This window comes from Choristoneura fumiferana, chromosome 17, assembly GCF_025370935.1.
Source record: "Choristoneura fumiferana chromosome 17, NRCan_CFum_1, whole genome shotgun sequence".
In the NCBI taxonomy this organism is placed as follows: Eukaryota; Metazoa; Arthropoda; class Insecta; order Lepidoptera; family Tortricidae; genus Choristoneura; species Choristoneura fumiferana.
Window position 1 is genome coordinate 12,896,601 of NC_133488.1, and position 27,599 is coordinate 12,924,199.

Genomic DNA, 27,599 nt, shown 5'->3' on the forward strand with positions numbered 1-27,599 from the left:
GTTCGAAATTATATTTATGATTTTATTGAAGTGGAATTGTAGGGCAGGTTCCAAGTGACACACGGAGATAGATCAACACTTCTTTTATTAGTTATAATCACAAAATAATGAGGAGCTACTTTCCCGGCTCGGACGCCGTAAGAGAGAGAAAGAACGAGACGGCAATACTTCCGTCTTTATTCGGAACATTTCCTATGAGAAAAAGATTCCAAAAAAACAATCTTAATTTGATTGCTTAGTAACGATCTCTTGTCCGGGTGAGCGGTTAGTTCCAATGGAGTGCCAATTTATCAACGGCACTGGGTCCGCGTGATAACTACAGCCCAATTCTCATTCTGAGAGGAGACCTGTATCCACCAGTGAGGCCACAGGCAGGCATGGTTCAATTTTACTCTCTTCTCAGTTTATCTTAGATCCTTATCCAAACCAAATCATCCTTATTAATTTGCAGCCCTCAAGACATTGAGCAGTTCAAGGCGGAAATAGAAAAAAGACAACTGAAAGACTTACCGATCCCGGGACTGGCGGAGGTGGCGGAGGCGGGTGCCGCGGCGCCGGCCCCGGCCGCCGACAAGGCGCCGCGCGAGAGTTGAACGCGCCCGAGCGCCGCCTCTGCCGAACCATGATCCATGGTCCACATATTGGACATTTATTATACATTGTTACTTTATAATTATTGATTGATGATATTGTTCCTTACTATCGATGAATGTATGCCGTAGTATAGCGTGCTAAGGTTTGATGTAGATTTTTTTTTATTAGTCAAATTTTGAAGATAATTATTTCGATCAAATAATTATGCGTTAAGTCTCGCAGAGTGCAATAGATTTATTTGTGCATGTGCATACGATGCGGTATTTCGCTCAAATCACGCCGAATGTAGGTTTAATTTTATGCTTCCGTTTTAAATTCACAATTTTATGGTCATCCAAAGTAGTGCAATTTAAAAGTAGTGATAATAGCAATAAGTTTCGGTTGTGAACTCTACCGCAGTGGTCGCGGCCGGTCGCTCTGGTGCTACTGCCGACTTGTCCTCTTATACAAATGATTTTATCAATTGTTATCGACGAGTATTATTTCTTTTGTTTATTAGTACGGGAGTACATTGTTGATATGCCCATAGTCGTAGATATTTGGTTATATTGTGATTGAAATGTAACAGGTTATGAACATTTCAAATCTGTTAGCTTTGGGCTTATAACTACTAAGTTTTATTTTACCTCTTTATCAATATTCCCATATCTCAAAACATCTTGGTCTCAAAATACCTAAATTGCAGAATGCCTATTTTTTTCTTAAAACACCGGAACCTTAATATGGCCGAATTTCAAAATACCTTAGTCTCACAATGCCTAGATTTCAAAACACTTTATTGGCAAAACAACATATGCTTAAAACAACCAAATGTCAAAATACCTAAATTTGTATTACACTGAGATTGTCAATTTTTACATAAGATGAATCTTCCTTTTTCTGCCGCGACGGTAATCTTTTGGCACAAACTCTATATATATATATATATACTATACTAAAGTCATAATATGAACATCAAATCATTCTCAAATAACCACTTGTGTAATATAATATTTAGGGATTTTGCCATTTAGTATTTGAAGGAATTGTGCATTTCAATCTTTAGGTATATAGAGAATATGACGTTTTAGGTCAAAGCCATAATGATTTTTTTAAAGAATGAGACAATTTGATATTTAGGTATTATGAGCCCATGGTAATTTGAAAATTAGGGGTATTAGTGAATAAGGTATTATGAAATTTAGTACTTTTAAGCCCAAAGCATCTGTTATTACATACAAATCTGTCTCTGTGTCTATCTAAGCAACATAGGTGAGTTTAATGCAGTCATAGGCTGGTCCATATCATTGGCGCCCACCCGCCCACGGTGAGGGCGCCAAACTTATACGAAACCTTTGCATATTGGTTCTGTAAACTAATACAGTAGCTCCACAGCTGGCACAATTCGTGAACAAGATTTTAAGTGGAATCCTGAAATTCGAACAAATAGATTTCCGAATTATCTATTACATATGAATCATTGCCTTTGATTGTTTTCTTTTCTTTCAGATTTTAGTATGATTAGTATTAGTGCCATATAATTATGTAGTGAGAATAAGTGTTTGCGTAATGTTTCTGTTAGTCTGTGATATAAATAAATTGTTTTATCAACGATTCGCTTGCCTTTTTGATGATAGCACTTGTATAATTTTCCTAATCTTCATGTCTTGAGTGCTACCTATCTTGGGTCTTGTTATTAATCATTGCTGTGTTAATATGTACTTATTTCACGACAATTGTGTCTCAATGTGCATGATTTTACTGTTTTTTAATCCTTTTTAGTATCTTTTAACATTATCTTTATGTTTATAAACTCTGCTTTGTTGTTTTTATTTCAATCAATTTTATCTGAAGCGTTTTGCTAATATTTTAAACCATCACAGAAATCTGTCAATTTGAAAGTAATTTGTAAATTCAAATGAAAAGACCATTGTATTTTATTAATGTTTTTATAACGTTAATCAAATTATAGCCAATTAATTAGATGATAATGAACGGTATGTTAAACATTTCAGTGCATCACATTAATGTAATAAGAAGCTTACGCTATTAGACGTCGGTGGCGAGTTTTGTGCAACTACGTTAAGCCACGCAATAATTGTTAACGCAAGTGTAACTTATAAAGATTGTACTCTGTATCCTCAATGATAAGCCACCCTTACTAACATTTGAACATTACTTAACTTTTAAGGGAGTTGTTAGATGAAGTATGTGCCTAAGCAAACAATAATTGAGTTGTTGTTGTTACATTTCTTTAACAATATAACGACCATGTAAATACGGCGCTGTTCGTAGTATACTAATAAAAAAACGGTTTTTAAAGTGTTTGTTTCATTTATTTTTATTGTAAATAATCATATCACACAAAAGTTGTGAAAACGTCCAACGTGTCGCTGCCAGTAGACCAATAGAGCTTGTCCAGATAGCGCGATTTGCGTAAATCACGTCATCTGAAAAAACTCTTAGTACATCCATTGTTTACATTCATGTAAAACAGGCATAATAATAAATTTTCTTTACAATTATGTTTTACTTTACTTCATAATATTTATAATAACTCTAATGTACAGTCGTCATCAGGTATTCCGGAGCTGCCAAGGTGACCAAAAGTATCGGAACATGAACTCTACTGTGCCTTGAGAACAGAATACATGTTCTGATATTTTTGACCACATTGGCCGCTCCGGAATATCTGATGGCTACTGTACTCCGAATCACAATCGTTTTCACCAACCACTTCTTTCCGTCAAACGGTATAGAATGGGATAGAAAGTATAGGTGAATGCGATGGCGAGTGCACGTTAGGCTATCTGGCCTCAGGTCTGGTCAGACCAGCTGACAATATTACCGCCAAATGCCTATAACGCCCGCAGTACAACTTTACGCATACGCATAATAGTTTCATATTTGCGCTGCAATTTAAATCAGCGCTGGCTCGAGCGCTTCCGCGCCTCTCAACAGCCGCCATCACAATTTCGTCGGGTGACAAGCAAGTCACTAACTGTAAAAAAAATGTGGAATAATAATGCTATGCATAAGTTTGATTACCCCTCTTGACTTTAGGTGGTAATTAGTGAGTTTTGCTTGCCACCGGGCGGGTTTATTTTGCACTGGAATGGTGCCTTTGCCACCTGGTGCTTAGAGCGACCGGTCCTCTTGCTCTAGCCCAAGGTCGACGATGAATTAAGTACTCCTAAGAGTGGGCTCTAACCCCTCGTATGCGGGTACTACAAAAAGTACTGAATTCTAGTCTCATCTGTTTTAATAAGCACAAATTCTGCTGATTTACAAAAACTCAAAAAGTAAGCCATACATTTGGCACTGTTCAGCGCCTAAACATACGAGGGGCTAATTAAATTTATGTTTACGGGTCGTTATAAATAAATATCATGAGACACTTGACACCAATGAGGGCTAAAAGACAGGCGAAATATCGCTAGATGGCATTAGTATCCTGAGGTTTTTTTGACGTTACGGTCTTGCTTGCAATTGGCTGATTTAGTTATTAGTCAATTGCAAGCAAGACCTCAACGAACTTACTTAATTAACGGACTTATATTATGGATTGTATGTATGTTAGTCTGTAAGGTATTTATTGTATGGGCCAAGTTATTTATTATTATTATTATTATTAACGCCTGTCTTTTAGCTCTCATTGACCTACTCCTAAACTAAGCAGTTTTACTATGGATACTAGGCAACGGATAAACATACTTATATAGATAAATACATACTTAAATACATAAAACGCCCAAGACCCGAGAACAAATATTCAAACATCATACAAATATCTGCCTCGGCCGGGAATCGAACCCGGGACCTCAAGCCTCGTAGTCAGGTTCTCTAACCACTTGGCTATCCGGTCGTCAAACCCGTCCCTTCGTCGGTCATTCTACGTACACACATGTACTTATGAACTACCTAAATTAACTAAAAATGTACATTTATTAAGAATAATCGTCATCAGAATCTCCTGCCAACAACGTCTCACTGCTGGGCGCACAGGCCTTCTCAGATTGAGAAAGAATTATTGTAGAAATAATATATAACAATATTCGAATTACATTTATTTAGTCTGTTGGTCAACAACTTTTGTTCCTTTCGTACTTTTTACCTAATTTATATTTTTAGCGGATTAGTGTCATATAATTGACTCAAATAAGCAGAGCTGCTACAAACACTCCCCTGGTGGTGCTTTTGTAGGGCATACGGGTTGGCTACTACTTCTGTTCACTGCAACATGCAAGAAGCCTTACCTAGCACAGATCTATTTAATAATTGAGTAATCAATTGGCTTCAGTAATCTAGTTGAGATAGCTAGATAAAAACGAACTTTTCTGACAAAATACGATGGCAAAACATTATTAAAATAGATCTGTAAGTAACCCTTATATAAACTTCAAATCGATATTAAACAAATAAATCATTGAATACTTCTAACAGTACATTCCATGGGTAGCTATTTTAACTACGTTTGGATTAAAATTAGTCACTAAACTACGACCTTTTACCGTGCTCCTTCACTATAGAATCTATATCTATAGTATAGATAGTGCCACGAGAGTTGAAGTGACAAGAGAAGAATGAATGAGTTAATGTCAAAGTCCTGCTATCATTACATGTCCATGTTCTTGTGTGGGTGATCTCAACTCTGGTGGCACTACCAATATCAACGCGCGCGGTTTGAGAGCGAGAAAAACACCGAACAAGGAACGGTGCTGCGGTGGTAAATAGTAGGTACTTAAACAAAAAAAAAACATTTGACTTCTCTTTTTAATACTCCAGTGTATCGCCTGGACCCAGTTTCTCGAAGAATTCTACTGTAATAATATTAGTGTTTTGTTTAATTTCCTCGGTCAATTTAGGAGGCAAAACAGCAATATTATTAGACTTGTAAGTTTCGAGAAACTGGGGCCTGCAGTTCCCACATTACAATTCCCCCACACCTATATACGGCGTATTTTATAGCTGCTCTTATGCTTCCGTGAACAGGGTTTTTGTTGTTGCTGTATCTCTAAGACAACAGTAGATATTTTTCTAAACTCAAAAAAATGATTTGTATTCCTGCGACGAAGAGAATTGATTTAGATACGACTAGAATTTGACCATGTGACGCCCCTTGTCTATAAAGCTGGATGGATCTACCCTTGTGTAAGTACCTTGTGTTTTTAAACAAGTTCCTATCAAATAAATATATGTCGCTAAAGTCGAACTTTCAAGTTGACAGACACGTCTATTGGCATTATTGTTTTATGACATGAAAACGATTATCAAATTTAGGGTGGTAGACCACATAATTTGGCTGATGGTACTTGTAAAAGGTTGTAGTTCATTGACCTCCGCAAAGTAACGTGTACGTCTATCACTTGCGGGTCCGGACGCGCGGGCGGGGGCGGGGGCGCGGGCGCGGGCGACGGCGGCGCACGCGCGGCGCGCGGCCGCGCTCCAGCTGCGCGGCCACCAGTTCGGCCAGGCTGCCGCGCTCCGTCAGCATCGACAGGAACGTGCAGATGAACTCGTCGTAGTTGTGCGTGCGCCGGCAGTCGTCCACCTCAAACAGTTACATTCCCTATCAGGGGCAGCGACAGACCTACAGTCAAGGTTAATGGATCACGTACCTAGGTGGAACTTTTTCATAAGCAATTTTGCTATGATTTTTCTGATAAATGTATGGGATGTCAAGGTGACATTAGTAGCACAAGATAAGGGTTCCACCCTGGTACCCCATGGGATACAGTTTCCTTGACCGTACATTTTGTATGGGCAAGATACATTTTGCAAGGCTCTTTGATGGCGCAGCGCACATTTCAAAAATAAGTTGCTGCTGAAAACTAAATTTTTAATATAAGCCTTTTTTGCTGGCTGTACTTTTTGTTGGCTGTACCTACTTGCATTGTCATCAAACTTACTACCTATGCAATTGGGAAATTTCGGTGTGTATGCCAGCTCTTAAGTCGGAGTACTGCACGCGTCATAGATTGTCGAAAAAATGGGTATTTTCGAGCACTTACATAGCTCTGATATTTATGACGATCAGTGCAATAACACTATTCTACCATTATTCATAGAACTCATCATTCAAACATACCTTGTACATGTCCCTTTTGTCATTCTCATCATTGAGAGCTTGCTGACACAACTGTATTTCTGCCATGATGCAGCTCATCATAGCATTCAACTCTGCATGGGTGAACAAAACTTTTCGTGGTTTAAATGGTTCCTCTGGTGCTGTCTCACAGTATGCCAGGATGGGAGAGTCATTGCTTTTAACTATTGCTGTTATTGATGTGGGATAGATCTATGAAAAAAAAAACCTTAGTGAAGACCTAATAAGAACATGCATTTGAAACAGAATGTGAATGTTATTTGAATTGCTGGCGATTTCTTTGTAAATACTTACGTCTCCAAGAATTTGACTGTCTCTATTGAGAGTAAAAAACTTTATAACTTCACCCTGTTCTACAGGATCCGCTGAAAAGTATTAATTAAATTATAATAGGGGTAGAAGGCAGCATGGATAATAAAGAGTTGCTATGCCAACTTCAAAAGATTAATTGTATTTTTATAAATTTTCCGTCTCATTACTTACCTAAAATAAAACTAGCTTCTTGCTGTTGTCTGTCGGTTGGACCAACTTCTACATAAATAGGTTGAGTGTAATCTATTTCATACAGTTGAGATTGAGCTTGCTCCAAAGCCATTACAATAGTTCTCTCGCTAAACTCAATATCATTATCTTGCAGGGAACTCTCATTTGATTCTGAATTAATCTCACCATGCTCTGAAATTAATGGAAATATGTCTAAAATTTTACATAAAAAATTCTTTACAATTTGATTTATTCATATTTACCATCACACTCTCTGTTTTTAACCAGTAAATGTCTCAAGTGTTTCCCTATTTTGGAGATTGCATCTTTCACTCTTTTCTGGTTTATTTCAAGTGTATTCAGTTTTTGTGTTATTGCAATTCTTCTATCTGGTACCACAGCCATTAAATTAAACCTAGAAAGAAACAACATAATTATTTCCCTCATAGCCAAATCCTACCGCAGAAACTGATCCACCTTCTTGTTAAACCTTATAAAATAAGGAAACACGTAGCCACATTTCTAGAGCCTTAGGTAATCTGTTCTAAACATTGAACTAGAACTAGTAGCCATTTGTAATTTACGACCCCAAGGGGGGAAGGAGTTTTAAAATCTTTACATGACCTTATCAGCACGGCCGCTTACGGCCAGTCCCTCATAGAATGGAATTAGCGGGAAAAAACCCGCGCGTTATCGGCCCCAAATAATATGAACACCTACCCTCAGACCTAAAAAGCGAAAAGAATGATGAAAGGTTTAGTCGTTGACTAAAAGACTTTTTGTTGGAAAAAGCATTTCATTTGGTAAATGAATTTATAAATCTGAAATTTTAATTTTATTTCTTGTTTTTATTTTATTGTTTTTACATTGACATTTAAATTGTTACTGAATTATTGCCTAATATATTAATTTCTACATATCCTTGACATTTTGGCCTAACTTTTTTAATGTTAATTTCAATGTGACTTTAAAGTGGCTATCTTAAAATTCTTGCATTCAAACAATTTTTATAGTGTTAGTGAGTACTTAAATTATGAAAAACAATAAATATTCAATATATATATAATTCTAGCTACTTAATTGTTAATGATATCGAAATGTGAACATTATTCTACTTGTAGGTTTATTTACACTGAGAACATTTTTGCATGCATAAGGTAATTGACATTATTGATACTTAATTGAAATTTAAACTTATCACCGTCTATTATGACATAATGTTATGCAAATAAATATATTTCATTTCATTTCATTTCAATGTGTTTTCAGTCACATCATGACATGCTTAGAATTTTATTTTTAAATTATTACTAATCTTATTACCTTTGACAATTTCAATACTAATTCTTATAACTGAAATGTATGTAAATTATAATGTAATGATGTATTGAATGAATAAATAAACTAAACTAAACTAAATTATCTTAGGGAGAATCAGTTGAAATAATGTGTGACTTCTACCTAACAGTGCCAGATACTGGAGAGAAAAATGTAGGGGAAAAACCATGCGATCTATCTTGGATTTATGATAAATTATGAGTTTTGGTACAATTGATCCTTTCATTAAACCAGAGAACAAATTTGTGCCATTATATTGGGGTAGTGGGGATCAAAAGCGACATGATCTATGTAAAAAATTAATGAATGACCTACTATTCAAACATTTATTTAATATATTAACTATAATTATTATACCTGATATCATGGACTTGCTCCCCTGCATCTCTGCCAAGCCTTTCAGCCATGACTCTACGGAACTTTTCCGTCCAGTCTTCATCTGCTGCCCAGGGACCATGATCTGTTGGGAACGGCTTCAAGCCATCCAACTCAAAAAGATGCCCATTAATGGGGACAAAGCTTACAAAATGGTATGCTTCACCTGCATTTGAAAATATGTTAAGATTATCTCTTTGCATTTGGTATGACGCGGGGCTGTTTATTTGACAGACTATATTTAGTATTGCATTTATCAATTTTTTTTGTTGTCATTTAAATAAATAAATTATCAATTTTTATTGTTATTGAGTTTAAAAGAAACTGTGTTTACCAGTAAATCGTCCAGTGGGTACCACAGCATTTTTATCCGTTTTCTTACGAGCTTGTGGTATTGCATGGGAGTTATGAGCACATGCTAGTTCTGGAGTGTTGCCAATAGCCCAGCCTTTATTTTCTGGATTCATGCCAAGAGTGTGGTGCTATAACATAAAATAAAAAACATTTAATAGAATGTGCACAAATTCAAATTGGATTATTAAAATAAGGATTTCAACACAACCATCAACACACCTTAAGCCTGCTCAAAGTCTCTCCTAAATGGAGATTAGGACAGTTTAGTAATATAGAGAGCAATGCATGAGTAGCGCAACTGTTCGGCACCATTTGTTGAGCGAAAAAAATATTGTTGATAGTTTCCTCGTCGCGGACAAAGCTTTCTATTTGTTCTACGAACTTCCGGCGCGACCGTCGCTCTTCAATCCATCGGAATAAGAATATATAACCGTAGACCGGACTCTCCAATGGTTTATGCAAATCGTATATTTCCTCCACTTGCACGCCTTTGACTCCGAAGTCTTCCAACAATAAAGTAAACAGGCCGGGATCACTTTCAAGCTCCAGCCACCCTTCTGTAAGGCTATTTAATTCAACAGGCATGTTTTTCATAGATAAAAATTCCAATTGATTTCTAATTATTAATTTTATTGGAGGAAAACCTTTGTTTATTTTTTGCGCAAGTTGTCAATATTTGACACATGACATTGACAGATAAGCCTAAACTTGCCACACAATAAAAAAATTGTTTAAGATATCATTTAAACCGCATTTTATTCTTTTGGGGGCTTAAATCTGAAGGTCCTATTTCCAAAAGTACCAAACCCGCGTCTAATTTCCCTAACTTGAAAATGGCTAAGGTATAACACTAAAGCCCAAGTCCAGTAACAAAAAAAAACCGGCCTAGAGCGTGTCGGATACGCCCAAGATAGGGTTCCGAAGCCAATAGGAAAAAAAAAACAAGTAATATTATGTGCGTTATAACACAATTAAAACACTTACTACAGTCTTAAAATCTATTACCAGAAAAAGAGCGTATCTTCACGGCACTTACGTCCTTTTGTGGAGAAAAGCGCAGTTTTTCGGCAATAACTCAAAAACGGTACCCTTAGATGAATGATTGGTCTCGCGCGCTCGCTCGACTAGATACCGCCGGCGTACTTGTCAAATGCGGGCAACAAATAGTACGCCGAAATCGGCGTACCTGAGCCCGAGGCGAGTCAGTCGCGTTGCAAACTGTGTGTAATGTGCATGTCCGAATTTTTTGTTAAATTTTTGGTCATAAACCGAAGTAAAATGCTAGTTTTTCGCAGTGAAACTGTTTAAAAATAATACTACTAGAAATAAGAAGGACACTGGGATCACATACCATCAGTAAATATCGTATAATTTCGAAAATTACAAAATAAAATAACATGAACCCTAAACGCCATTCTGTGTTGCCGCGTACACAAGAATCAAATTCCCCGTGGTTGAGATTTTAATAAATTGAATTTTATTGTTATCATCATTAAATGATGATAAATTTTAATAACTTATTTTATTTAAGTATCTAACGTAATTATTATATATACATAACCTAGTTCTATATTATTTAATGTTTATCTATGTGATATTATACACTGAAGGTGTATAAATTGTTACCCGACACTATTTAATTAAGGGGTGAATGTGTCTTAAAATTAAAAATGTTTTTCGTCTTCCCAGTCAAAAGCCCGATCAGCTGATTTACTTAGGTATTACGGGAAACGAAAAAAATTTTTTTTCGTATTTCTACCCATTTTCCTGAAATGTTAACTTTTTACCCGACTGCCCGAAGGAGGGTTATGTTTTTCAAAGCGTATGTATGTAAGTATGTATGTATGCATGTACCTATGTATGTATATTTTGTAAAAAAATATTTTTATTTTAGTGATAATTAACCTGTACATTATATTAGGTTTAACTATAGGTGCAACGTGTTAAGTACGCAAAACTTCTTAGTTGGTGACTCAGTCCATGAATTTTCAGTAATAATTTGTAAATATTGAATGTCCTTAAATATATATATTTTTTAATTAAAAGTGAGGCCTGCCTGATCATTGATATACCTACATCATACCTACCATTTTTTTAAAGAAGAAACCTACGCCTAACCTATACACAAACATATTAATACATTCACTCTTAATTACTTCTTAATTTCTAAGCATTTCCCAAGATACATTTTGTAACCAGAGACTTAATAGACCACAGAATCATTTATTTTCCCAATAATTCGGGTAACAGTGGAGCAGCTGGCAACACAATTCGTCACGCACACTAGCATCCTTGCAAATTGTCTTACACCGTTCTTACGCACACTACAATATTTTTTTTTTTTTTTTTTTTTTTTTTATTTGAAACGGGCAACGTACAAATTTGTCACATTAGCCCATAGGGCAAAACATTAACCAGAAAAAAAAAATTACATCTCAATTGATAATAACTAATTCATACCAGCCATAATGTCACATCAGCCAACCTGAAAAGCATTAACGCCATGTCTGAGGCCGGCTGAGCTAAAATACCTACAAACATACCCGTGTCATACTTGCTCAGGTTGGCTGCTGCAACCAATGCCTCCCTCGCAGCACGATTCCGAACACATTCCACCAATAAATGTTGGACATCTTCTGTCGTACCGCATAATTCACAATTTGGTGAATCACTTTTTTTCATCAGATGTAAAAACTTATTAAGAGGAACATGTCCGGTTCGCAGTCTGTGTGCTGTTACAATGTTAACCCTACTTAAACTAATATTTTGAAACCAAGGTACGCGTGGAGGTTCACTCTGAATGCACTTATACCAAATACCCTTTTCTCGTGAACGTTCATCAAAATACTCTTTCCAAATTTCATGGCATTTAATTTTGAATTTATTCGTCGCCTCTAAATAAAATGGTAGTATATAAATTTCGTGACCTTCCACGATACCTTTTTTAGCCAAATGGTCTGCTTCCTCGTTACCTCGCAATCCAATGTGTGCAGGCACCCATTGAAATCGCAAATTAATTTCATTCAATTGTAAACGGATAACTTTATCTAAAATTTCATACGCTACAGGTACACCTCTGTGCCCAGAAACACTACGAGCTAAATGTTGTAACGCACTTTTACTATCTGTGTATATTACAGCCTTCCTAATACCTTTGTCTTGAATATACGATATTGCACTGGAAATTGCAATAAGCTCAACTGTCATAACACTAACATTCCCTATAACTTTAAAGATATTATAATTCTGATTATCAAGGGAGCCAATTGGATCATAGAAAGCGGCTCCGCGTCCCGAAGAAGATTTGGAACCATCAGTATATAACACGTGCCAACCTTTATACTTTTGTTTTAATTCCGAAATTACATTTGCTTTAAGATTATTAATTTCATATGATCTTTTAGATGTAGTAACACAATCCAAATCAGATGAAATTAAAATATCTACGTCAATATTCGACATCCACGTAGATAAGGAAAACATCTGAAGAGGGTTGGATGCAAATATACGTTCTTCTACAGTATCTTTGCTTGCGACAACCAGAAGAGGAAGTTTTTTATTATTCCAATACCTATTTTGGCACAACGAACTTAAGTTATCCAGAAGGGGTATAATTTCATTATTTGCTACAGAACGGATCTTTAAACTATACTTGATAGCAAGATATCGTCTTCTTACAAATAATGGTGGAATACAAGTTTCACTTTCCATAGCGTGGACCGGCGTACTTCGTAAAAAGCCACCAATAATCCTCAAGCCCTGGTTTTGCACTTTATCTAATTTATAGATATTGCTTTTAGCACTATTATCATACAGAAAACTGGCATAATCTATTCTACTTCTAATCAGAGCGATGTAAATTCTACGCAAGTGTTTTGGATGCAGGCCCCAAGACCTAGCAGCCAATAATTTAAATAAGTTTAACCTTTTTTGTACATTGGCCACCACTTCATTGATGTGTTTGCCCCAACGTAACGACTTATCAAGCCAAAGACCCAGATATTTGTAACAATCTACAGACATAAGTCCTACATTATTAACTTTTAAATTTACTAATTTTTGTTTGTGTCCTCTACTAAATATACAATATTTCGATTTAGATTCAGATAATTGTAAACCTAAAGAGTTCAGTATAGTAACAAAACTATCTAAAGCACTTTGAATATCTTCCACACTTTGAGAGAGGTTCGAATTACTTTTATACAGAATAAAGTCGTCTGCGTATTGGCATATTTGTACTTGTTTAATATCCCTGCAGAGTTTCCTAGTGGCAATATTAAAAAAAAGTGGCGAAATAGGGTCACCTTGTGCTAAACCTTTACTAGTATGCCTCACCAGAGAACTTTCACCACCAGCACAATCTTTAACTATGAGAATTCTGTCACTAAGAAAATTCCAAAAATAATCACAAATTCTTTTGCCCGCTCCTAATTCGTCTAAGATACAGATTAACTTATCAACTAAAACATTGTTGTAAGCACCTTCAATGTCTAAAAAGCATACCAGCGTACTCACATTTGTAGTAAAGCCTGTTTGGATATGTGAAACAACATGAGTCAAACAGTCTAAAGAAGATTGACCTCTCCTAAAACCCGAAGTAAGTGGGCTTAACATATTATTCTTCTCTACATACCATTCAAGTCTTTTCAGCAACATAATATGTAAAGTCTTACACAGACAGGAGATAAGTGAAATAGGTCTTATTTTGGGAGTAGAATTAGTATTGCTGCCTGGTTTAGGAACAGAAACAACTTTAATTTCTCTCCACTGGTAAGGTACACACCCAGTTTCAAGAATAAGATTGTATAAGTTCAAGAGGAACTTCAACCCGCATTCGGGTAAATGAAACAACATAGAGTACGTGATTCCATCATCCCCTGGAGCAGTATCCTTCTTTTTAAGGCAATTTTTTAATTCGTGCAATGAAAACCTAGATTCTAACAGAGGATTGCTAGATTTACACCTGGGTGCTTGTGGCAGTACAAAATCAGGAGCAATACTGTGGAGCATATTCGATTTATCTAACACTGAAAAATTGTGACTTTTCTTTTTAAAACCTTTAAGCCAACGCATTTTCTGCCACATGTCTGAGGCCGACATCGATTCATCTATACTACTACAATAATTATGCCAGCAATCTGTTTTAGCACGTAATATAGCCTTTTTTGCATCAGCAATCTTTTGGTCTAATATGTTTAAATTTTGAGGGATCGGATTTTTTCTAAAATTTTTTAACGCAAGTCTACGAGCAGCAACTAATTCAGAAAGAGAACTGTTCCAGTACGGTTTCGGTTTAAATTTAATGTTCGGATACGGACATACTCCAATAAAAGGAATACTTTTGTTCGCTGCTATGTAGATATGGTCCACAAAAAAATTATACAGTTCTTGAACATCAGAAGTATTCCCTGGATAACTTAGTATTTGACCAACACTTTCCTTATACAAACTCCAATTAGCTAGCTTAAAATTTCGTTTCTTAATTTCAACAACTGGCTCCCTATAATTAATCTTCATTTTAATAATCAAATGATCACTACCTAAATTTTCGCTAATGACATTCCAAGTGAAGTTTATTGCCACATCTGTAGAGATAAAAGAGATATCAGGTGATGTTTCTCGAAGTATACCGTTCACAGACTTGACTCTGGTTGCTTGTCCATCATTCAGAGATATATATCCGAATTCCAGTGCAGCATCAAAAACCTGAGAGCCCCTTGCATCAGTCTTGCAAGACCAATTAGAATGATGAGCGTTAAAATGTCCTGCTATTAATGTTTTAGCCGAAAATTTAGAAAATAAAAAATCCCAATCTGCTTGTGAAGTTCTGACAGTCTGTGGACAGTATACTAAAATAATATTTTGCAGAATGCTACAATTCAAAAGAGTAACACATATACATTCTATTCCAGTATTCGAAATGTTCAATATATGTGTTTGACTTTTAATTGACTTGTGAATGATCAAACAAACACCACCATAAGAATCATCCCTGTCCTTTCTAAAAATATTATACTCGCTTATGTTCAAGTCTGAGTTCGGTTCCAACCAAGTCTCAGAGACTAGTGCGATGTGTACTTTTTCTTGTGACAGTAATGAATCAAATTCCACCAACTTTGGTCTAAGACTTTGCGAGTTCCATTGTAAAATACTAAGCATAGATATTCTTTGCGAACTCACGGCCATAGTAAACCAGATAACAAGTTCTTAAGCATATCTCCATCTCTCAACATCTTAAAAACATAAACACATAATTCCTCAACGACAATTTTGCATAACATTTTTAATTAAATATCCCTAACCTTCCTGAAAAAACCTTTAAATGAAAACTTTTTATCCCGTGTGTCCTGCTCTTTCTCCGCATCAAAATCAAAATCAATGGAATCCTTTACATTCTTCGAAGATTTCACGTTTGGCTGTCTTCTCTTCGCTTGCTTCTTACGCCTTTTTCTAAGCTGGCTTTGTCTTGCGATTGAAATCGAGGAGTCAGATGCAACTTGCTCAAATTGATTTTCTATTTCATTTATAAAGGAAGGATTTACCTGTCCTAGGGGGATCGGAGACTCAGTTACTGGAGACTTATTAGTGCTTTTTAATGCATCGCTGTAAGAGTATACACCTGTTCCTAATCTTATGCGGTTGGAACGTTCAGGTTTGGCGTAAGAGTGGTCATTTTTAACGATATTCTGCTCATTCTTCTTTTCACTGTGTAAAGAAACAGCCTTCTTATAAGTGCAGTTCATTCTTGACATTATTTGTCTTACTTCCTTCTCTTTAACAAATACAGGACAAGATTTATCTAGGGCCATATGGGCCCCCTTGCAATTTACACATTTAAACGACAAATTTTCGCAATTTCCATGTCCCAGCCCACATTTGGGGCAAATAATTTTCTTTGTGGGGCAGAATTTAATTAAATGACCAAATTTCCAGCAGCCCGAACACTGCGATACTGGAAATGTATAGGGTTCAACTTTGAACCTGCATCCATAGCCGTAAACATATGAAGGCAGAGAAGAGCTTTTAAAACAAAGACGAATTGTCTCGCAATCCACCCATTTTCCATCTTCGGACAACCGTCGTAAACGTATCGCCGATATAATGTCAACATCTGCCGTCAAAATAGATGGGATGTCTTGGACATCAACATCTAAATCTATCTGTTTGAGGATGCCAAAGCACTTCTCTCCTATGACAAATTCACTACTGTATCCTAGTTCAGCCATTTTTTTACAATCAATCAGCTTTTGAGCATTCTCTTTGCAATCAAAGACTAACAAAACTTTGAGAGAACCTTTATATTTCATCTTAAGAATACCGCCAATGGCCTCTGCTCTCAACAGTTTTGCTAACGCTAGTTGCTTCGGTAACGCTGCTTGGGCCGTTAAATATACCTCAACGCCTTCTACGACATCCATCATAGACATTTTGCTGTTGGGTGTTCGAGGTCTCTTGCGCGCAACAGTCGTGAACCCCTCATCCTCATCGTTGTCATGATTCACTAGTCCACTAGAAATTTTCGGCTGACTCTCGAATACTCCAGAAGTATGGCTTAGAAACTCATCATCATCGAAGTTATGTTGAGATGCCTCAACCTCAACCACGCTACTTACGCTCATGGATGGTGACAGCGAAGAAAAACTTCGCTCACTCATCCCGTAGATCGCATAAATTTACAATGGAAGATATAATTAGTCGAAAGAAAAATTTCAAGAATTTTAAATATAACTGACACCGTTGACGTACTTGACAGGGGGGACTACAATATTGAGTTGCGGCATTCACGAACGTTTTGTTTTTAGTTAGCGCGGTATCTAGTCGAGCGAGCGCGCGAGACCAATCATTCATCTAAGACGGTACCTATATCCGATCATGTTGAAACCAATTTTCGTTGAGTCTTATTAAGCGTTACCTTTACATATTTTTGGTCAAACGGTTTACAAGATAGAGGGAGGGGGGGGACACAATTTTTGCTACTTTAGGAGGGATTATTTCCGGAAATCTTCACTCAAAAGTTTTTGAGAAACCTTACTATCTTTTCAAAAGAGCTGTCGAACTATGTGCCACAAGTTGATGCGAGTTAATTTTTTTTTCAATTTCTGTTACGTGTATGGAGTGCCCCCCTATAAATGTATGTAGGTATGTAAATACTTACTTTATTTCACATAAAACACAAAAATAATACGAAAAGAAAAGAGTACAAAGGCGAACTTATCCCTGAAAGGGATTTTTTCAAGCTAACCTAAATAAATATTTATTTTTGTAATTTAACTACAAAACTAAATAGTAGCGGCTTTGACAAGACATATGTACTCCAAATTTTATTGATATACCTACATCTTGTAGTTTTCGAGTAAAATGCCTGTGACATACGGACGGACGGACAGACAGACAGACAGACGGACTTAACGAAACTATAAGCCATTTTGGCTCCGGAACCCCTATTTAAAAAACTACAAATCTAGTAGGAATACCTACTAGATTTGTAGTTTTTTTAATCGAGTAAGGTTTTGCAAGAGGCTGTAGAGGTAGGTACTTATTAGAAATATATTTTATTCATACATGGATATCACGGTAGCTTATCCGTACTGTATAATTATATTTAAGTAGGAAAGGATTATGTAGGTATGATACATGTATTATAAATTGGAAGACTATACATGTATAGTCTTCCAATTAGATTCCTAGGCCACCATATATAGAACACCTTTCTGTTTTGTGACAGAACCGTGTCGTACTTGTACTGACATTCAACGTCATTCGCTTAATAATGTAATAGAAAAACAAAATGATTTACTTTGATAAGGTTCCATGGTGGCCGAGAAGTCAAATTGGTTGTCTGTACGCGCAAAAACAACGTTAACTATAACGTCAACACTAGTTGAGGATTGAAAAATATTTTTCTAAAAAATTCGTCAATTCGTGAAGTAGGGTATGTTCGGTTTCTCCCAAATGAAACAATCATTAGAGTAACGACATTTATTTTGTATGTACACTCTCAACTTCCCTAACTTTGTACAATGTACAAATAATAAATGCACAACTTCAGTATTGTAAAACACCTTTACGACTCGCAGGCACACGCAATTACGATTACATTTTACGGTAGGTTAACATTAAAGAATATAAATGTTTGATATTGGTCCCATTTTAAATTCATATTTTCATTTTCAGAAACTAAAAGGTTAATACTAACAAGTTACCTACTTATTCGAATAGGATAAGTATTCCATTTTTTTAATTGAAGGCCATCTATGAATTTCACTGATAATACTTTTAACTGGTCTCCAAATCAACTGCAATTAACATAGTCAGTCGCTAGTACATGGCCGTATTCCAACAGTAGCAGCAACGATGTCAGTGCCAATACCTATATTTAAACATATTTAAACTCATCGGTAACCTCTACTACGTGGCATTAGGTAGATTATATGTACGTATGTACGTATGTATGTAATTATAGGTACGTTGTTACCTATCAGCACTGCTGCTTCAAATAAATCCTTATTTCACCCCATCGAATCCATCAGGAATAATCAGGATAGTCTTTCAAGTTGTGCAATCAAAATGTGTACAAATTACAAACCATAGGTATTATGCATTTGAACCAGTGTCAAAAACAAGCTGTAAATCTATAACCGCTAATATTTTAAAAGACTAGATCAAGAAGATGGACGTTGAAATATTATTTACTAATCAAATTCATTCGAACTTCAACTCGCTCCGATCACAGTTGTACCTACCTGAGACTCAATTGTCGATGCCATCAAGATTCATTTCGATTGTGAGATTCTATGGAACTATTGCCTCGTGTCTCGCGATAGAGATCAATCTCGATGACAACGAGAATTGGTTTACAGATCTTTGTAATTTCTCACATCGGTTAATCAGATTTATTTTATTATACTAAGTACTCGACGACTATACAAATGAAGCTTCGCATAATCTGAAGCTTTGTCTGGTTGAACGTGGTGGATGTGTTCAAGAACACTTACAATTTCCTTATGGTAAATTTTTTATGTTGAAAAAGGCATTTTTTGTTTTTGCTTTGCTTTGTGTTTTCAAATTTGTTTCTTATTTAGGTATCTTTGTAAGCTAGTGGTATCTGTTAGAATATAAGGTATGATATACCTATTTAGCAAGTCAAAAGAATCGTCCTAATGGCAGCCTGCTGCCAGTGTGGCATGACGAGTTAAGTACCTACTGTCATTTATAATATTCTTTGATGCCTATTGATTTTATAAAAAATTCAGTCACAATACATTTCCTTAAGTATGTAACTAGGCATGAATATTGTGTATGCGTTGGAAATTTATATATAAAAGTTTGGAAGAGGTTCACAACTTACCCTAAGATACTTTGAACATACCTAAGTTTTTTTTACAAAAATGTTATGTACAGTAATTAATAATTAAGTATTTTATAATTACATTCTTAATATCACATAAGTACGCATCGCTTCTAAGCTCGACGACTATTACAACAAATCATTGTTTCATGCGTGGATATGTACGTACAATAAATAATACCGTAGCATTGTTGGGGCTTCAACAACATCGACTCTGCGCGAGCCGTTAGCCTAAACTAGGTTTCATCACATGAAACAGCAGTCGATTTAAAGAGGTAACACTGCGGTCCGGCCGAGGTTCACCTGATGGCGTGGGTAGGTCTGTAGGGGGGTGGTGGGGTCTTGGGTATCTGTGTGCGATGGACGGGCGCCAGCGCGGCGTGGGGCGGCGGGGGCGGCGGGGCGTCGTCGGGCTGGCCGGGGATGATGGTGGCGTCGGCCGGCGCGTGCGGCGCGTGAGGCGCGCTGCCGCTGGGCAGCAGCCGCGCCGGGTTCAGTTTGATGGCGTCGTCGTAAGTAGGCGGCGCCCCCGCCACCGTGTCGTAGTCGGGCGGCTTCTGCTGCATCGTCTCTTCGTCGGGCATCGATATTACGTGGATGGGGTCGTCGATCTGTAATAATGCAAATAAATACATTTTATAATTAATACAACAACTTTAACTTAAAGCTATGTCTTATTCACGCTAAGCCATTTTGAACTGTAGATTAGTGGTGTGGTGTTCTTTTTCCAATTTTCTGTAGCACGTTCCGGCCTTCGTAAGACAGTAAAGGTTTCAGAAGGTATTGTTTGTCTACTCGTATCTATTTTTGTTGTCTTGCGGTTCAGTTAAGTGAAGTGCAAAAGATAAAATTACCTGTAGGCCATATACGTACGACGTGGTTGACCACAATCACGGCATCTTACGAATGAACTATGTACTCGTAAGCATCTATGCATTTATATTTGAAAAGCCCTTTAATTATGGAATTATTGAATAGTCTCGAACCTAATATTTATCCTTGATCGTCTTCTTTGGCTCAGTATATATTCTTGACATATTAACATTGAGCCACTCTAATCTAAGCCCGCCCCAATCCAATGGTTGGGAACGCTTGCCACTTAGGTGGTATGCAATAAACAGAACTTATGATAAGAGGAATGATAGATATCGTGTGTTCCACTATCAACGTCGCCAGTTTTTTGCCTCTCCAATAGTCAATGAAATCACTTTTTTTGCATTTTCAAAGGTGTTAGTACCTACTACATACAGTAGGTAATTACCAATTAAATACATGTAATTCTTTTTAACCACCATCTCTGTGATATACCTTTTTTTCTAGCTGTTAACTTTGTTACAAATTGTGCTGGCAATAAAGTTTAGCGTTATTAATTCCCGCGCCATGCCTGTTCATCTTACTAGTTCTGTGGGTGGTACGTATGCTAAGTGTTTTGATACACTTGTCACCCAGCACCAATATCTGATATTTACAACAAAGTGTCCATAGATATCTGATTTAAGCCTATTTCTAGGGCCGGTAGGCCGTGTCAGTTATTGTTACAGTCTCCGCTGTGGCAGATATTCCCCCTCTCTCTTCCTATTCTAGCCAACAGCAACTATTTCCTAACGCGAGAGCGCCGCTGATGCGCTTTCAGATGGCTGACGTATCCGATTTTTGCACCGAATGTTCACACTCCACAAGCCAGGAACCCTCCGACATAATTATACTGGATAGCTGCAGGTGGTCTATCTTTCAACTCGTCGCATTTAGCGCCCAGTTCGCTACCAGAGTTGAAGTCACGCACACAAGAACATGTCGCGTAATGACAGCAGGATTTTAATATTTACTCATTAATTTCATTCTCCTTTTGTGCAATCAGTTATTTTTGTAGCTGTGTGTGTAATCATTCACTTAACTCTCGTGGCTCTACCTATATTGTAGGTGACTATACTATACATGGTACATTGATGGTACATACCTGGTGTGTATCGGGCGACGTGCGTTCGTTGTGCGGCTGACGCGCGGGCGATTGCAGCCAGCAGCACATGGCGGCGCAGATGAGCAGTGCGCCGGCCACGATGCAGGCCACGCCCACATAGCGCACTGGCTCTGCATAGTCCTCTGCGAGACCCAGCCAGTTGATCAGGGCGCCGGCGCACAGCAGCACCATGCCGTAGCGGTAAGGCCGCTGGGACTGTCTGCCCTCGTCGAGCGACATGCCTGCAAGTAAAGAACAACACTTTTAGTATAAAAAAAGCGAAGGCACACATATACAGGGGCCTCTTATTCTTAAAGCGCCACTCCTTTATTGGAGGTTGGCCGTTAGTTCTGTAAATTTATCGCTGTTTGTTTATTTATACAGACTAGGCTATGATTTTATCCCGTTTGGTGTCGAAACCCCTGGTCCGTGGGGTCCTAGCGCTCTGATCTGAGGCTTTCTAAGGATATTGTAAAGTGAGCGACTAGTCGACGTCACAGAGGACCAAACAGCTGGCAACATCCTCGGGTAAAGAATTAGATTAGTTTATAGCTATTTAAAGAGGGAACGCTTCCAGTATCTTCAGAACCATACTTATGTCTAAGGGGGCTAATATTAATAACATTTTTTAGTTTTATTTTTAAGTAGCTTACCTAGGTACACATACTTAAATAAAGTAGGTATCGCATAGACGTGGTTGCCTTGCATGTATGGTTACATAGTAGCATAGCAAGGAACAAGGTTGTATTTCATCAGTATTATTTAAATCAGGCGTTCTTTTGCATCGGTCTACATACATATTATATACATTATATCGAATTGCAAGTAGGTAAAGGGAGTAGGTACCACAGCAAGAATGCTTGCTCACGTCGAACTTCATGATTTAACTGTTTTCAGGTTTCAACAGCGTAGGTACCTACTGTTAAGCGCATAAAGAAAGAACATCTTTTATGGATACCATTTTGTGTTTATTTCAATTCACTGGAAAAAATCGGAAAATTCGATAATTGCCAAGGGAAATTAAGGTATTTGAAGCACTTCACTTAGTTGTTTCTATATCACGTGTGAACGACTTTATTGAATGGAGCGTGAAAAAATTCTCTTTAGCTCTTGTATGAACCTGTTAAAATAGGTACATTAAGACGAAGGCCGCTCCGGAGTTTCAGGTGGTAAGAGTTGATACCTAAGTTTGTCCTTGTAGCGATTAAAAATGTATCTAACTATTAATCAATGTCCTACGATACTTATAGCTGGCCTGTTCACTGAATAATATGATTTTGTTTTAGATATCTACCATATGTACACCTAAGTACATATTTACGTAAATGCTGCGCAGATGCGTCCAGATGGACTAAGTATGTGTAGTTTTACAGGGGATGCTTTTAACTTCATGTTTGTTTTACATAAAATAATTTTGAGTAGAAACAAGAAAGTGGCTAAGTCGCGTACTGGAAATTTTCCAATATTAGTTACGTGGATTTGGACTATCCTTGACGATTTGTTATTTGTTATATACCTGCGTGTCATTGCCATTCGATGAGCTTTATCAGCATGTGTTAAAGCCGCAAATGATACTCGTAATATACGAGTGCTTATTCGTTGTATCTATGTAGGTACTTTATTACCCAAAGTTGCATAGAACATATGTTGTTTGAAGAGACAACAGAAAAATATAAAAGTTGTTGGAAGACAGCAAAAAGTTTTAGCAATTGCTAGGTAGGTAGGTAGGTGTTGTAGGTTTCTTCATAAGATTGTCAATTTTAGGTACCAGGTGTATCTGAAATCCTGAATACTTCGAAGGCAATAAATTGTAATAGGTATGTACCCGTCGATTTTTAAGTGGAGTGAAAATGTAGGTACCTACTTTCTATAGCTAAGAGTTCAAAAGGCGACTAAGTAGATGAGATATTCTTCTCGAGCGCGTCTATTAATTGGAAAGCTATGTCGATTCTAATTTACTAAATTGTATAATTCCAAATAACCTACTTTTACTGAGACTAGATAAACTAGTAGGTACAACAAATTACTCGATTTTAACATGAGCTCGTTAAAACATGGAAAGTGTTAATTATTCAGCTCAGTGGGGCAGCGTTACTAACGGGATTCGGAAATCATGGACCGGTGGAATCAACTTGAAAGCTGGGAAAGTTGTCAATTACACGAAATGTATGTAAATATCAAACACTAGGCAAATGCTTTAGCAAATTCGCGCGGAAACGTTGAAGCTCCAAGTAAATTGATAGTGTAGGAGCGGCTTGGTCCGCAATCAGAATGTCGTTAGAAGAAAAATGGGGGTTTTTGCTGCGGAAAATGTAGAGATGTCTTGAAGTGCTAAGCCGTTGGGTCGGTGCGATCGAGGCCGGGCCAAAGACAATGGTCTCTCAGGGATGTGGGTCAAGTTCGGTAGTCGCGCGCCATCGGCGGTCACGCGCCGCCTGCGCCGCAAAACACATAATTACCACATTTGTGTGTCAACATCCGAATCGCATTATGGCTATGGCTCTGTTTGTCGGCACAGAACACTCTTTGGGAAAGTGAAAGCTTTTCTATCATTCGTTGCGGTGGAGGCGAAAGAAACGACAACTTCATGGTTCAAAACGACAACTTCAACCCACAAAATATCAATATGCATAGAAACAACTTCATAATTGTCACCAGAAGGTACTGAACCAGAGCGAACTAAGTCGTAGTTCATAAAATAAAATTGTTTATATTTTGAAACTGCCTTCACATAGGGAGGGGGCTGCCAACTTGGCTGCGCAGCTATAGTAGTGAATCGATTTGACCTACCAGGCCTCACTAAGTAGGTGATCGTGAGGTCAAACAGCATATGCACCTTTAAGATTTTGGGAATTTATGTATACCGGGTTTCAAGCTCAGTTAATGCTGGATGATATAATTATTAACCCATCTGTTAAAATATAATCCGATTAAATTTGGGGTTTCAATACTTTGAGTTTTGATTAATTTCAACAAAGTAAGAACAGCCTAAATTGAATTTCACTCTGTACAATTTAGTTTTAAATCTATACCTTGAAGTTTTGAATATTGAGGAATAAATACGGCAAGGAAAACCAATAATTGATTCAATGCAGTGTGCAACTCCTTGACATCAAAGCTAAACGTGCTTTTAAATAGGTACAGTTGTTTTAAAATAATGCTTCGTCATCAGAGTCGGGCATTGCTAACTTTTCTCCATAATTCATAATTTTTAAACTAGAAATTTAACTTTCTATTCAATACCTACTAATAATAATAATATTTGATTGGTGATAAGAGAAATGTTACTTACAATTAACTCCATGTCCTCTGTATGAGCGAGGGGAGGTAATACCTGGGTATAGATATGGCCAATGCATTGTTTTAGAGTTAATCTAAAGATATTGTTCAGTAACTGAATTTTAATAACAATATTCACTTTAACCGATTTAGTTCATCGTGATCGATAACATTTAACATGTAATAACACCTTTTCTTCCTGAACAATACTAGTGGTTATCGATGCTGCAAAATGAATAAAATGTTCAAACAAGATCTTATCGCGTAAAACCGCCTAACCCGATAACTGATAAATGTATCTCAAGTGTACCTAAGTATCTGGTAAGGAATGAACTAAAATCATAGCCTGGTAGGAGATTAAAATGCATAAATAAGTGTGCCGTTCTTGGAAAAAGATATGTTAACACATAATTAGTGCTTCAGGCTCAGTCATTGCTGGAAAATAAAATAGGAACATAAGGTAACTCATTTATTGAAATTAGCCAGATCAATTTTATTTATTTAGGATGTTCATATGTACTTACTTTGCTAAAATTAAATCACAAACTTAATGCATGGAAACTGCAAATTTTAATGTGACAAATTTAAACACAATTGGGCATTATATTATCCAGCATTAACTGAGCTCGAAACACAAATTTTGTATCACGTTCAAAATTTGACATTGTAAATTGTTATATTTGCTTGTCAATAGATCCATTTTCGACATTGTGTTACTTTTTAAAACTTTTGGGGCGACCTAATCTGAATTATCATAATAATGAACATGAAATAAATGATAAGGTATAATGAAAGTGAAAGTACCTATCTGTGATGGATTTGAATTATAAATCGAAAGCAATCAGTATTAGGAACTATCGCGATTCGCTTGGATTTATTATCGGATTGGTGCTGTAGTAGTCTGGCAGAAGCTGGCGATGGCGACACTTATAAGCAGTCCCTCGCCCACGCGTCAGCGGGCGTAGCGTAGGGCTTCGGCGCCGCGGCCCGCTTGTTAACGTGATAATATTCGTTAACCAGATTAACCTCTAGTGGGGAAGTAGCCGCATAACACCGGACGGTAGAGCTATCAAGAATAACTTATACAGTGCAGAAACCACGAACACGTCTATGCATTTGATAACTATTCAAGCCTCCTAGGATTTTCTCGATCATTTGTTGTTTTATTTCTAGTTGGTTTTCCTTGGTAGTCATACCTAACTACTAAGTAGCGAAAAGTTTGGGGTTAAATGAGCGAGCGTGTTCACTCACCTGGCTCTTCGCATTTTAGACCTTCACTAACGCGTGTTTAGTTTGATAAGTACCTACCTAAAGCCCGAAAGGGTTACGAAGCACGATTCATAAGGATAAATTTCCATATTTTTCCTGGTAATAAAATTTAATGTAATAATTATCGCATGTGCTCCATTGCGATAGGCATTTTACGTTGGTCCGTTTACTTCTTTATTATTCTTCGTACGTCGTAGGTATACAAACGTGAAAAAATGTGAGGTTTCAAAATTAAGGATATACATTGGAGATAATAGTTGATAGGTTTGAGCTTATACCGACATAATGTGTAAGAATACAGATGAAAAAATAATAATGAAAGGAAAGGAGTTATCTATATGTACCTACGTTTTGCCAAAATAAAACATGATTTGTGTCTGTTCTGTCGAATGTTTATCAAAATGAATCTTTGTAATATCTTCAAATACTGGGTGATACATCAAAGTCAATCAGTTGTGTTAGGCATGTAGTCATGTTTTGACTAAAATCCCTAGAGTTGTGCATGTCATATTTACCCTTTTTTTGCATCAGTAAGAATAAGTTTGCTGGCAAAAATAAAAATAGATAGGTACTTATATAATTCACGTAGTCATTAAAATAATAACTTAATAATGATATTAAATTAAATATATGTGGCAACCGAAGCGTGTTTCATGTAGGTGCACAGTTGAGTTGTACACGACTAAAATAAATTTAGTAAGCGTTAATGGTCTGTATGTACGAATGCCGTAAACTTTACGACTTATTTTATGCCTCACGACCACCCCTTGAAGGCTAGAACTGCGATAAGACTAAACATCATACAAAACTGATGTTCAGGCAAAATTCAGCTGTAAAGGTAAGTACCGTCACTACCAGAACTATTGTCGCGAACAAGAAGTACAAAACAAAACCCACGAGGTCCCCTAAATCCTGTTTACAATTGAAATGTGCTATACAATGGTTCGATACGTCATTAGTGATAAGTACGCAGTATGGTGGTCGTATAATAAAATAATAGATACTAATGGGTTTATCGTACTTTATGTTTTGTGGAGGTTTTATCGACCGCGTTGCAAAATGCTTCATCATCGCCTGACCCAAGGTAACGCCGTCGGCGACAGCTCCTATTGAACCATTTAGAATGTTCCAGTCTATTTTTTCCATTGCAATAATGGATTGTCTGCCCACTGATTTATAACAGTTCGGCATAACAACTTGTTTTCATCCACTAAACTATACTAACTACATAATCGATACCTCCGAGAAAATTATGCTTACGTTACCGGTCTTTTTATTAGATTTAAAAGCAAATTAATTATGTAAATTAAAGTACTTACTGCGACCAAAATCTAAAAATACCTAAGGAGTTGACGTCACAAAACATTTTTTGCTATTTTTAAGTATGTTAATTAATATATCTGATTTATTGATGTTATTAAACGATTATCTGCCAGCTTTACATTTACTGAAATAAAGAATTCATCTTATAACGTATTCAAAACACGTTTCCACGTTATACTCGGTGTATTGTACAT

At 36.9% G+C, this 27,599-nt stretch overlaps 3 protein-coding genes across 8 annotated transcripts in view; 1 reads left to right on the top strand and 2 right to left on the bottom strand.

The window, feature by feature from the left end:
• clu (clustered mitochondria protein homolog) overlaps window positions 1–2,895 on the top strand; it is a 43,945-nt gene extending 41,050 nt beyond the window's left edge. Inside the window, 1 exon segment of the mRNA XM_074099813.1 lies at window positions 452–2,895. Coding sequence (XP_073955914.1) covers window positions 452–593 — 142 coding nt within the window. The 3' untranslated portion in view covers window positions 594–2,895.
• caly (ubiquitin carboxyl-terminal hydrolase calypso) lies at window positions 2,758–9,895 on the bottom strand. 2 transcript variants are annotated; one of them, XM_074099815.1, is made up of 8 exons: window positions 9,449–9,895; window positions 9,210–9,357; window positions 8,858–9,041; window positions 7,426–7,577; window positions 7,163–7,354; window positions 6,974–7,044; window positions 6,662–6,871; window positions 2,758–6,124 (listed from the first exon to the last, which is right to left on the bottom strand). In XM_074099815.1, exons 1-8 carry the CDS (start codon window positions 9,821–9,823, stop codon window positions 5,936–5,938), a joined length of 1,521 nt encoding a protein of 506 aa, XP_073955916.1. In that variant the 5' UTR covers window positions 9,824–9,895; the 3' UTR covers window positions 2,758–5,935. The 2 variants fall into 2 exon arrangements, with proteins under 2 accessions (XP_073955916.1, XP_073955915.1); XM_074099814.1 differs by having other exon boundaries at window positions 7,163–7,375.
• Window positions 9,896–18,193: 8,298 nt separating this feature from the next.
• Window positions 18,194–27,599, bottom strand: part of LOC141437458 (uncharacterized) — a 65,594-nt gene continuing 56,188 nt past the window's right edge. For all 5 annotated transcript variants that reach the window (XM_074100847.1, XM_074100843.1, XM_074100846.1 and 2 more), the window contains 2 exons: window positions 21,535–21,776; window positions 18,194–20,188 (listed from right to left, as the gene is read on the bottom strand). In XM_074100847.1, the coding sequence (XP_073956948.1) occupies window positions 19,877–20,188; window positions 21,535–21,776 (554 nt within the window). In that variant the 3' untranslated portion in view covers window positions 18,194–19,876. The remainder of the gene's footprint in view (window positions 20,189–21,534; window positions 21,777–27,599) is intronic.

Bases quoted from the DNA above. Each gene is read 5' to 3' on its own strand.
- caly (XM_074099814.1), bottom strand. From the start codon at position 9,823: ATGAAAAACATGCCTGTTGAATTAAATAGCCTTACAGAAGGGTGGCTG. The intron at 9,042-9,209 runs GTAAACACAGTT...TTTCAAATGCAG, and splicing joins ACCCACTGGACGATTTACTG to GTGAAGCATACCATTTTGTA. The intron at 6,125-6,661 runs GTATGTTTGAAT...TAACTGTTTGAG, and splicing joins ACAAAAGGGACATGTACAAG to GTGGACGACTGCCGGCGCAC.